This window comes from Haemaphysalis longicornis, unplaced genomic scaffold (assembly GCF_048455015.1).
Source record: "Haemaphysalis longicornis isolate Haplotype H1 unplaced genomic scaffold, Haemaphysalis longicornis Haplotype H1 scaffold_12, whole genome shotgun sequence".
Taxonomy (NCBI): domain Eukaryota; kingdom Metazoa; phylum Arthropoda; class Arachnida; order Ixodida; family Ixodidae; genus Haemaphysalis; species Haemaphysalis longicornis.
The window spans coordinates 118,386,107-118,398,651 of NW_027526225.1; the positions used below are offsets into that span (position 1 = coordinate 118,386,107).

The window sequence follows — 12,545 nt, forward strand, 5'->3', positions numbered from 1 at the left end:
TGTCAGCTTTTGCTGGACGAGCAACGATGTGTTATTTGCTGAGAAGTAAGTATCCAATAAGTAAGATAGTTTGTGCTAATGGTTCAAGAAACACAAGGTTTTCACCACACTATGCGCAACAAAGTCTGCAAATCTGTGCCTAATTTTGCACAAAACATTCCTGAAGATTCTTCTGATAGCAGGATTAATTTGGTTGGTGAAAATATTAAATTGGTTGGCACTTGGATTAAATTTGCTGGCAGCTGACAAATTACATGGCATCTGGATTAAATTAGATGGTGCTTATATTAAATTCGCTGGCGCCTAGATTAAATTGTATGGCGATTAGAATAAATTGAGGGGGAAAACCTGTAGGCCTTGCTAGTTACGATGCTGCGTAACCTGAGACCCGGAAGTAGTGAAGCAAGACAAAAGGATTTCTTTTTCTGCAAGTCCTACACATCCACGACAACACCGGATGTTAAAATTGTTCGAAGTGTCCAAATACATCAAATGTGACTTATAATATAAGCCCTATTAGGTTTACAGTGGCAAATCATACTCGACTGCCCAAAAATTAAGCCTACCGTGGGGCGAGCGGAGGGCCCATGAACCACCAGCACAAAGAATATGAACATGAGTGTAGCCAACTCACTCAATAAAAGCCAAATAATGGCAATACCAATAAATAAGCATAGTAGAGTGCCATCATAATTTTACTCGAATTTTCACAGTTCTCAACTGCCCCTAGTGCGCACACAAATCAATAAAAGTACATGACAGCATGCTAAATAACAACACACAACATGCACTCTTGCCAAATGCAATGCACACAAATATAACCTAAAAAATATTCACTTCATAACGTCAACATAACCAGGTGTTTCACCATGCCCCGGATGACTGTGATCAGAGCTCCTTGACACACAACGTTGCAAAACGCCCAATCGCTACTTCAAAACAAAAATCCCCTTTCCCATCAGGCATGCCGCCTCTGAAGTGCCTCCAATAGATACCCGGCTCTCACCTCGTCTGGACACCGGGCAGGTTGTGCCGCTTCGACGTGGCCTGGCGCTGCCTCGCCAGGAAAGACTGCCCGCCAGTCAGCTGGACAATGCGCTCCTCAGCTGACCGCTGCTGAGATTTCGCTCCCTGCAACAGGTTCAAGGAGACATTGCGTTTGTCAAAAGCTGAACAGCAAAGGTTGAAAGAGTAGACACGAGGGCTTCAACAACACGCAGTCAAGTAACGCTGCTACATGATGGTTATTTAATATTAATATATCATACAATATCACCAGCGACTGTCCGCACGGGCATAAGTATCTCACAAAGCATCTTCATCATCCTGACTCAGTTGTCATGACCGACAGCGGTGTCATACAGCAGAATCGTGACTCCGCTGTGGTGTGAGCATGAAAACAGCAATTACCTGCCGCAGTATGGTACACTCTTTCCCAATTTACATTAGGGGAGGAATTGCCTTACCCTGAAATTTATTTATGACCTGATCAGCTATGGGAAGCTCCTCTTTGGAGAAAACGCACACGTGTACTGTTTGGTACCTTTCACCTTAGCATGTCTAACAGCTTTATGCAAAGTGTACAAAGTGGGGGGTTATGTAATGCTCACTGCTTCCACCTAGCGGCAAATTTTAAAAGCAGATGTGCTTTTTCTTTCTCGCTGTGAGAGAAAAAAAGAGAAGACGACCTTGGCGCTGTTCACTGCAGCGCATGAATACTAAGCTGCACAAGTATTGTTGTTGAGGCCTAATTTTGATTAGGCTTTACATCAAACAGAACTATTTGAGAACATCACATTGTCTTGGAAGTATTTCCAAGGTCAGAAACGCAGAGAGATATTGTTTTAGCAAACTCAAATCTACTTCCCAAATCAAAAAACAAAATTCCCCGCTCACATGTAAAACATATTTTCCACCAGATTATACAAATTTGCATCGCGTTTCGAACATTTGCAACTGCCACCAAATTCAGTTGGCTTTCGCCTCCAGCAGTGGCAACACTGAATGAAAAAAAAAAAAAAAAGAGAGAGAGAGAGAGACTGCATCTTGTGACAACACTGACGCCAAGTTGTAAAAACTAAAACCATAAGTCGGCCCAGCATGTACGCGTACGTGTTGAGCCAACCTGGAAAAGAATTTCTACTTCCTCCATGGTCATGGGAAAGCGGTGGGACTGCATTAGGAAGAGGCTTATAATTAAAGCGCATTTTATCTCCTTGGATTTGAGCCAACTCGATTGCCTGCGCAAGCAAGCCCATTCAACACCTTATAGACGAGAAGGCCTAGAGGCACGCTACTTTCACACTCTCATTTCTGTCATTAATCAATGGGAAACGCTGCTCTTTTTCTAATACCTGTCTGTGCCTTACTCCTATCTTAGACACATGTGCAAACTTGTCTAGCTCCATACTCCTAAAAGACAAACACAAAGCTTTCTTCACAAGGGGGCGATGAAGCCAAGGCAGTGGAGAAGCTACTTTGCATACACTCACGCCAACTGCGGCCACGACGTTTCTTGTGCATTTACATTTGGCATTGAATGCCAACCTCTCCTGCATGCAGAAACATGTCATGAGTGCTAGAGTTCAAAAATAAAATGCCTGCACTGTCCTTTCTTATGCCTGACGTTGCCCTGCACCTTCAGATTCCCTCCTCTAAAATAAAAGGAAGTTTATGAAGCTGCCACGACCAATTTCTGTAGCTCAAGAGAATCGTGATTATTTGCTAGAATAGACACTTGAACTACACTACAACAGAAGCACCAAACGAGATGAAAGTTGACTCCACACAAAATATAACACAACCACAAGCCATTTATTTCTGCAATGGGAGAATGGACCCCAAGCAAAAAGCTGGGCTAATTGGTAATTCACTTCAACAAGTTAACTAATTAAGTCAACTGAGTATTGGCAGCACTTGTTTCTTTCTAACTTGTCTGTCTGCAAGCCAATACTTTGCACCACAACCCAAGCTGACAAAAAGCTGCTCATTGAGCAGCTTGACAAGCCACGAGGCCCTACAAAGCTAAAAGCAGCAGGTTAGTTTCGTCACGTTCGTTGTATGGCGTACGGTTAGAAAGAGAGGGGGGGAGCAAACTTTATTTTCGAATGGGTAAAGCTTGGGCCAGAGGGGTGCAACAGCTAGAGGAGAGCTACTGGATGGGCCTAACGACACCGGTCTGGATGGTGTACTGCCACAGCCCCGGCAGGGATCGAGAGGTGGTCGGGACGGGTGATACGATCCACCCCTCGTAGGAGCAGGCCACCCCTGCCCATCGTTCACAGGCAGCCGACACGGCTGGGCATTCCCAGAGAAGGTGGCGGTGGGTGGTGGGCGGAAGAGGCTGCATGCAGTGACAACACGAGTCAGGTCTGTCCCGGCAGAAACTGGTTTCCCAAAAGCTGATTTCAAGCAGGCCTTCCTCGTTTTTTTTTAGTGTGTTTGTGCGAGTTTTTGAACAGGACCCAAGAAACTGTAAATGTCACTTTCCGTACTGGCAACCACACAACATTTGCTTAATTAAAGTCAAAACAACCACAAAAAAATTGTTTGCTCCGAATTTATTTTGAAAGTAACAATGACTATTCGCACACGACTACTAGCCTTAAAAGAAATTATTAACGACCAATCAGCTATTCCTTGAAAAATCCGAGGACACTTGTGTTCAAAACGTGCTTTCCTTTCCTTACAGCATTTACAGTAGGACACCAAAGGCTAAATAACTTGTTGTTTTAGCTGACAGATCACACCTTTTGAAGCTCTCAGCTTTGGCTCGAGGGCTAACAATGATTAATTCGCTCAGAAACTAATAACTAAAGCTGGCACTTCCGGTCCATTTTTCCCCCGACATTAATACTTTTGTGATTGCTATTCCCATCGATAGTATTATATCGATAATCACAAATTAAAATTTCGGTGCTCTCCAAGTGCTTCTGGACAGCTAATGCTATTCAAAGGGTAAAAGAGGAAGTATTTCATCAGTTTCGCTTTCGAGTTACTTTTCTCTGCCGCAAGGAAAGGGGGGGGGGGGAATAGTTAAAGCTCCTCTGCAGTCGAGTGCACGTGGTTTCGGTTGCAGCGTTGATGGCGCTTGTCACGGGAATCTGAATTTTGACGGATTTCAATGAATCTGAGCTGGAATCTCTGGATGCTGCTATCAGCACAGACATGTAAAGCGACTTCGATTCGTCAGGCTTCATTACGGATGGCGAAAGTGCGTCAAACTGCCTCAGAATGCCAGCAAGTATTCGCCAGTAAGTTTCACTTCCTCCTCGGGCCGTTCTATCGCTGCCACGCTTAGATGTAAACATATCAGGCCTGCTCTAAAGGTCACAGCTGTTATCTGCAGGGTGTCAACTTCATTCAGGTGGCACCACTTGGCACCGGCTGCATAGTGGAGCCAACCTTTGTTTCACCGCGCTGGCATGATAGGCACCAGAGCCAATATTTTTGTATGTATGTAAACAACTCTTGCACTTACAAAGCTCATATTTGCAGTATTATTCTATAAGGGCCTTGTATCCAAAGTATACATTTCAATTTCTTTTATGTTTACCCTGTGAAAAATAACACTGAAATATTGCATCTTTTTTTTCTTTTTGTTAGTTTTTGTGTTTTGATAATTTTTTTGATAATATTTGTAACAAATCTGCTGTTTGAATACTGTTGGAAAGCCCTATCCTTCCTCTATCATTTCACATCTTCCACTTTAGACTCAATCATTTGCTACGGCGGGAAAAAAATATTTCTTGGACTACCCAAAAACAACCATTATTCCACTAGCAACACAGTGCAAAAAAGACCAAGGACGAGACGGAGATGACAAACAAGCGCTTGTTTGTCATCTCCGTCTCGTCCTTGGTCTTTTTTGCGCTGTGTTGCTAATGGATTACCCTCACGCTTTTAGATTCTTCCATGGTCACGAAGGTGTAAAGCCGACATAGGCCAACCAGCTTTTCACACTTCACCGCCCCTTGAAATCACGCAGCTGCCCTGTTTCGAAGGGTAACAAGCTTAAAACAACAACAAGAAAATACTTTTCCAACCCACAGGTACTGACTGCCCTTTGCTAGGGTGCCACACACCACAGGCTACTTACGCAACACCCCAGTTGCCCAACTTACGCTCAAATTCATAGCGTCAGCCATGCCACGCAATGTGAAGGGGCGCCGGCAAGTCTAAACAAAAACAGTGGATAAAAGTACGGCGGCATCAGGAAAAGTGCAAGTGTTTTACGCTTCCTGACCAATGCGAGCACTATCGCCCCACACCTCACGGCCAGCAGTCGGCCTGGGAACTTACGCTCTGTGGTTTTCGGTTGAAAACTGGCTGTATGTTCGGCGTGTGCCAGTGATCCTGATGGGCAGGCAAAAAGAACGTCTGTTCACTACTGGTCAAGCATGCCAACTGCATGCAATGAGCTGGTTCTACATTCATAACATAACTGCAAGTGGCTGCGATACCAGTACGATTGCAGGCCAGCCCTGACAGCAAGCAAGCCCACATGATGGTAGATGGGCTAATTTAGATTCCAAACTCAATTTAAATTTACACTAACATTTCGGCAACGTTGTCTCCCCAAGCTGCACCTAGCACCTACCAGCAGTTCCTCTCCATCCCCGCAGCTTTCACATCCCTCAATCCCGCATCCTTGCTCCTCTTCCTCATCACATCCCCCTCCTCCTCAAAAGTTAACCCTAGAGGTGAAGGGTTAACCCACACACCTACACCGCCACCGCACATATTCCGATTCGCAGTCACAACTTCAGAAGATAAAGGCAGGATTAGGGTTTGCTGAAGAGTCACGCTTTGCCCAGTGTGAAGAAATGACCATGACGGAGCCGTGAAAACTGTGCAGAATACAGCGCCCATCCCTTTTTCATCCAGCTACCCAGAGCCCTTCTAGTCAGTGGGACACAATTTGCTTGATGCGAGAAAATCTGCCACTGACTCGCTCATGTGCAAAGTGGTGTGCCCGACATGGCCGCATGAAGGAGGGGGAGGAGCATGAGGAGGAGACAGGAAAACGGGGAGAGGGAGGCCACAAACTCACAAAGTTGTAGAAGGCGGTGCTGATGAGGCGCTCCTCCTTCTCCCATTGGGCCTTGAACATCTCCAGCTCTTGCTGCAGCTGGCTGATGTGTTTGCTCTTGTCCTGCAGCTGGTTGCGCAGCGCCACCACCTCCGCACTCGGCGACCGTGTGTCCAGCGTCCGGATCACCTGAGAGGAGACCAACCAGGCCGCAGGGGGGGCGGAGACGACATATCAGGTGCACTGTCCGATCAGTTCTCCTCGGCTGATTTCCACTAGCACTTTTGTTTCCACGAAGGACTGAAATGCCCAGTTGAAAGGTCTCCAACATGTGCTTAACTGGCAGTGAGAAACTGCTCGAGAACGTGGCTGCCCAAGAAGAATTTTATCATGTGCCGATTGGCAGGGTGTCAACACCACTTGCGAGGGGGGTGGTTACTGTCTGCCTCCAATCTTAAAACGTATCAGTGGGCACTGGTAACAAGCCACCAAAGAAACAGTTCTTCTCCAACCCTCAACTAAAATTAGGCACCTGTTTATTTCTACTGGCACAAGAAGCCCTCACAAGACTCTGTGGAGCCCCTTGCACCGGCTCCATGTGAACTTTGGCGCCTCGCATATGCACACCTGCACTTACCACCGACTGTAACGATGTAATAGCCTTCCGTATGCCTCTTTTTTTTTTTTTTTTTATTCAGGCACAGAAGTGGTGCTGCTACAGTGTGTAGATAGTACCTTACATGCAGTAGGGGCCTTCCTTCCACACAGAAAGATAAATTTTCCTTTTTGTGTGTGTTATTTTGGCATCGCCACAGCCTGGCCAACCTTTGAAGCTTTGCTCCCGCAAACGTGGGATTACTATCACCCTCCTAGGTTGACAGCAATAAGCAACCACTAGCACTACTGTTTTAACTGGTACTCAATACAAACCCACGTGCAATTTGGGGACGTACTTTCGGAGATAAAATGTATGCGCTGGAATTGAGTAATTACGGCAAACAAAAACATTATGCAAAAAAACTTTTTGCTCTGCTGAATGTATTTTCCCTATATTTAAGACCATGCTACACAGCAGCTCTGCTTACATTTCTGGTGGCTCTCAGCTAGAGAGAAAAAAAAAAAAAAGAAAAAAAAAATTTTACTTATTGCTTGGTTGTAGCATCACTTGCAAATAACCACAAATCCCATAAGGTAAGTCATTAGTACAGGGCTACTTTTTGCTATGCCAAATCTTAATTGTTTTTAACCTGTGTAAGCTCTCCTAAAAATCATGCATGTAACCAGCATGGATTCGTTATTGCTGTAAGTAAGGTTAGGCTGTCAGACAACAGTAGTTGCTTCCCCACTTGGAAGCTCTCCAAAGAACCAGCAGTGATATCCCTCAAGTGTTGCACAAGCAATGCTCCTCCATGCCAATACCAAAGAGCCTTGCTGACTGTGCAGCGATGAAACAGCCACACTCACATTCTTGGCTTTCTCGAGATACTTCTGGTACCGCTCCTCCATGACTCTGGTCTCCTCCGCCTTCTTTTCAAGCTGTTCTGTCAGCTCCGACTGGCTTTCACCTGCGAGAAGAGGACATTTTTTACTTCTGTTCATCGCCAAAAATGCTTGGAGCACTGCCCCTCTCTAGAACTTCACAATAAAACAAGGGTCACCTCACCCTTCTAGTTCTTTCTCCACTTAAATTTCTCTTTCTGAGGAAAGCTATCTCCCAACACTGCCCTACACAGCTGTCCCTTGCCCGGTTCTGAAAAAATAAGTGGAAACAGTACTGCCCCTTGTGATACACCTATCTGATCTGCTGCTTTCTCACCCAAAGGCTCAGTCCACCTTGAAGTGGATGTATTGCTCTGAACAGTTTTCTAAACTTACTTTCTCTCTTTCTAATTTCTTTTTTCAGACATACCAAAACTTCTATTTCCACGAAAAAAATAATTCAAGGAGCATTCTCCTTGGTTGGACACAGCCCCTCCCTTTTACCCCACCTACTCCTTCACAGCAGCACTTCGTTACACTACCTCAGTCTGAACTGCAGCCAGTTTTCATCGCAGAATGTGATATATATGCCTGGATCCAAGCACTGCGGCAAAATGTGAGGGGACCCGTGGCGACGGCTCAGTGGCTAAGGCGTTGCGCTGCTGAGGACAAGGTCGCGGGTTCGATTCCCGGCCGCCGCGGCCGTTTTTCTGATGGAGGCGAAAAGCAAAAACATCCGTGTGTACAAGATTTCAGCTCACGTTAAAGATCCCCAGGTGGTCAAAATTAATCCGGAGCCCTCCACTACGGCACACCTCATCGCCTGCGTTGCGTCGGCGCGTTAAACCCTACAATCAATGAACATGTGAGGGGTCGAACAGCAGGTCAGGCCGCAATAACCTCCTCCTTCCCCAGAGGTGTAACAGGATTGTTTTGACTGCCCCTTTCACAACAGCGTCATGCTGCCTTCTGTCGAGCCAGCCCTGGAAATCAAAGTGCGGCTGCACCAGAAGGAGAGACGTACAGGACTCGGCGAGGCGGGTGGCCATGGCCTCCAGGTTGGTCTCGCGATCTCGCAGCTGGGCCTCGAGCTCCTTGCAGCGGCGCTGAGTCAGGGCCAGCTGCTGCCGCGTCTCGGTGCCCTCGTGGGCCGCCGCCGCCTCCCGCGTGTCCTCCAGTTGGCTCTCCAGCTCCAAATTGCGCTGGCTCAGCAGCCTGGCACACCACAGGCCAGGGAAAGAAAAAAAAAGGCGGGAATTTTGAAAATGGTTGACTTGACTAAGACAGCCCATTTTTAAAAACTTTATCTTTTCCTAAACAAAGTTGAGAGAAGTGCAAAAGCTTCCCCATGTCAAAAGTATGTCAAAACCTTCGCTGAAAGTGCACCCGATCGATCGTGCAACATTGAAAGACCAAATTCGCAAATTAAGAATGAACCCATGGTCGTGCAACAAGTAAACGCAGCTATGAACGACCTAAATGCACACCGATACGTCGCTTATGAGATAAAGGCATAGTACTGTGCTCGTTCTTCATTATCGATGCCTGCATTGTGTTATGCAGAACAGTTCCCTTTTCACAATTTTTCAAGTAACCATTTTGACACTATAGAAGCCCGCTTTCCCGCACATGCCGTGTGTCCAGCGATGTCATCAGCTTTCGGGTTGACCAACCGGTCTATGGGGAAATGCATTAGTGTTTTGACAAGATGCCCCATTGGCTCCACTAAGAAAGCTATTGCTTTGCAAAGAATGTCACACATTTGTGGCAAACGGGAGCAGTAACACACTGCTAACAAACGACTGAAACTGGCTTGTTTGTTGGATTCCCAGGCCACTATTTCTGAGCAGTGTCAAGATAACTAGCACACTGCGTGTGGCTTTCTTGTGTAGCAGCACCAAGGTAAGTTGTGCTGTAGGTAAAAATAGGTGCTGCAAGGGCAAGAGACACAACTAATGAGACACACTATTCCTGACTGTGATGCTTCGTAATCATAGCACATTTGTTCCAAGTGCAAACTAACCAGTCCAGAAGCACATTTGATTGCGGGAGTTTCTTGCCATTTAGGTCTTTGATTGTGCAACCATTCACTCTCCTCACCTCCAAAAAAAAAAATTGAAGCACTGTTTGCTGCCCTAATGCACTGAACGTACCTGTGCCCACAGAGGATGTATCCGATCAATTTTAGGCGACAATGAGTGATCTCAACACTGGGTAAAGTCACACAATAATGCCAAACAAATGAACTGAAATCCCTTTCCAGAATTAGTGTAGAGCACAGTGACGTGGCAAGCATGACCCTTTCACACGAAATGTGTGCTGACGAAAACATGTCGCACTCGGACCAGTGCAACTGAAAGGTAAGAGCGACTTGCTACATATTTTAAAAAGAGCGAAATGCTGGGCGAGTTGGCTCATAGTGTGCGTAAAAAGAACCAGCGAAAAGGACGCAAGACACGAGAGAAAAGGACATGAACACGCCGCTGTTTGCGTGTTTGCGTTCCTTCTTCTCATGTTTTGCGTCTTTTTTTTATGCACATATTTTCAAAAATGTCAGTTCAATCAAGGCTTTTGCTCAATGCTGTTTGTTTGAGAATCTTAAACTGCACCCTGCAAGGCTTGCAACACCCCATTTTGCGAGTTGACTGTCCCTTCCAAACATTGCACACGTCACTACCAAATGCCCCGACCATGGCACCACAGTTATGACGTCCAGCGTTGCGGCAAAGAACACAGCACAAAGAAGGCTATTCTCAGCCAGTCCAAACAACCTGAATGTATGTGGGCGCTGACTCTCACTGGTCCACCCCTTCATGGGAAGCACTCTTCGAGAAACTTCCTCAAAGCAAAACCATGCACACAGTTGTGCAGTTCAAGCTTTTACTTCCAAGTTTCCGCAGGGTTGGCAAAGCGTAAAGGGGCTAAACAGAGTGGCCAGAGAATGCACAGAAGACAACACGGAAGCTGACGGACAGAGGAATAAAAGGAGGAGGAGTGAGCGCACCTGACTTCGGTCTCGAGGTCGTTCTGCCGCGACTGGGCGTCCTCCAGCATCGTCTTGAGCAGCGTCAGCTGCTGGTCCTCGCACGAGCTCTGCTCCAGCTTCAGCATCTTGTTCTCGTGCTGCAGCCTGATGAGCTTCTCCCTGACAGGGCCAAGGAGGAAGGAGACAGCGGAGGCTGCACTGTGCGACTCTGGTGCAGTTCGAGAGCGACTTGAGTGTAACATAACACACCACGGCACACTTTCATCTGATTGGCAGTACAACTAGTTCTTTATTTCGCATGCTGTTTTTGGTCCTGCCAGAAGCCGGCAGGGCAACAAAGCTTTCGGGAATGTTAAAAATCTCTGAGGGTGTTTGCATCTGTGAATATCCCCTGTTGTGCTGCCCCTACAGATGCTCAGCATTTCGTGGTTGGTTTTTTTTTTCTTTTTGAAGTAAACGTTTAGAAACTGAAAGTGCAGATTTCCCCTTTTTTTAAATTTCTCCATACTTGATAAGCTCTGAACCCCACCGCACCATTTTTTAACAGCTGGGTAATAAAAAGACCAACACAAGCACAGACCAAGAAATCGCAGTATCATCGCTGTACGCAATAATGTTCGTAATGAGGTTGCAGACGGCCAACCACGCTACAGTTAAAAATAACAGCTCGGATCTATGCAGCAACTGTCCTCGGCAAAGAAGAAAAGACGGCACCCGCCTTCAGAAGCACAAAAGGCACTGTAATTAAGCGTGCATAGGCATCACATTCACCTTGTAGCTATCAGGCAAGCACTGTCAGTGTGCAGCAGAAAAAGGGCTAACTTGCCACGCCAGTGCCTTGGCTGTTGGGGGCGTGGCATTCCTGCAGAGCCCTTTACAGCTAGCTTTCTTACATGGACACTGTCACCCAATGGGCGACTCCTTTGCCCTACCAGTTAGCCCCCTTTCAAAGTTAGCAAAGCTACGTACATAGGTGCCGCCCACGTACATAGTACAAGCAGCCTGATTTCACATAAAGAAACAAACAACTAACATGATGCAAGATCAAAGGTTTTTATACCATCTAAAACACACAGCACACACACACAGACATTCACACAAAAGACTAAGCGTAAAATACTTACGGCCGTGCATTTATCAAAACACTGAAACGAAAGCATCAAAACACCACACTCACTTAGGTTATTTTCTCTCTTACAGCATAAAATGCCTGACGCACTAACAGTGTGATAAAGATCACACATGCCAATGATGACACAAGTATTTGTTCCTCAATTTTCTTTTTTTCTTTTATCCCCCTTTTTGTTCCCATGACTACTGCTCTGATGTGCCAACTCCAGCATCCTAGGCGTCACTGCCCAGCCAATCACAGTAAAATCTTGCTGATTTTAACACACTGCAATTAAAGCAGGCACCTCGTATCTAAGACCCCGCTGTCCCAAGTTCGGTGAAAGTTACTGAGCCCCACTGCCATTCTAGGCACATGACTTCTTCACGCCACCTGGGTAGGATGACTAAAAGACAACTTGCTCTGGGAAGTTCGTGTTGCTACAGTGCTCACTTTTTTCTCTCTCCTTCTCTCTTCCAATTCATACAGAACACTTTCACGTGCGTTTTCTGCAGGAGACATCCAGTTTGTTTTGAACCAAGCACGAAGATTCCTAGACGACTGTCAGACTTAGGCCTCTTATGGTTTGGGGTAAATACAGTAAAAGCTCGTTATTCAAGACTCCACAGGGTCAGCACAAATGTTTAAACTCACGAATGCCATATTACTGAATCAACAAGAAAAACGACATGAGAAAGATTCCCCCACGACGATGCCTTTACCTAGCATATAACTGCATGGTCTTCAATTGTTCATGACGTGGTAAAGCTTACGCTTTCCATCAGAAGGCGCGCTGCAGAAGCCCTCCATAACAGCAAAGAGGCCAGCGCAGTTACTGTGTCCAGAATTCTGCTACCGAGGGGCCGAAAAATACTTCGCCTTGGAGCTTGTTTAATTAAATTAACTGGCACGCTTCCAAACACATACAAAATAAGAAGTTG

At 46.1% G+C, this 12,545-nt stretch overlaps 1 protein-coding gene across 3 annotated transcripts in view; it reads right to left on the reverse strand.

Annotated features, from left to right (window-relative positions):
* Hook (hook microtubule tethering protein) overlaps positions 1-12,545 on the reverse strand; it is a 36,996-nt gene that overhangs the window by 9,794 nt on the left and 14,657 nt on the right. For 2 of the 3 annotated variants that reach the window (XM_077694351.1, XM_077694352.1), the window contains exons 17-21: positions 10,515-10,655; positions 8,535-8,725; positions 7,496-7,596; positions 6,053-6,220; positions 1,007-1,131 (exon numbers count right to left, since the gene is read on the reverse strand). In XM_077694351.1, the coding sequence (XP_077550477.1) occupies positions 1,007-1,131; positions 6,053-6,220; positions 7,496-7,596; positions 8,535-8,725; positions 10,515-10,655 (726 nt within the window). Of the gene's footprint in view, positions 1-1,006; positions 1,132-2,795; positions 3,344-6,052; positions 6,221-7,495; positions 7,597-8,534; positions 8,726-10,514; positions 10,656-12,545 lie in introns of those variants that run through there. The other variant, XM_077694350.1, reaches the window with a different exon arrangement.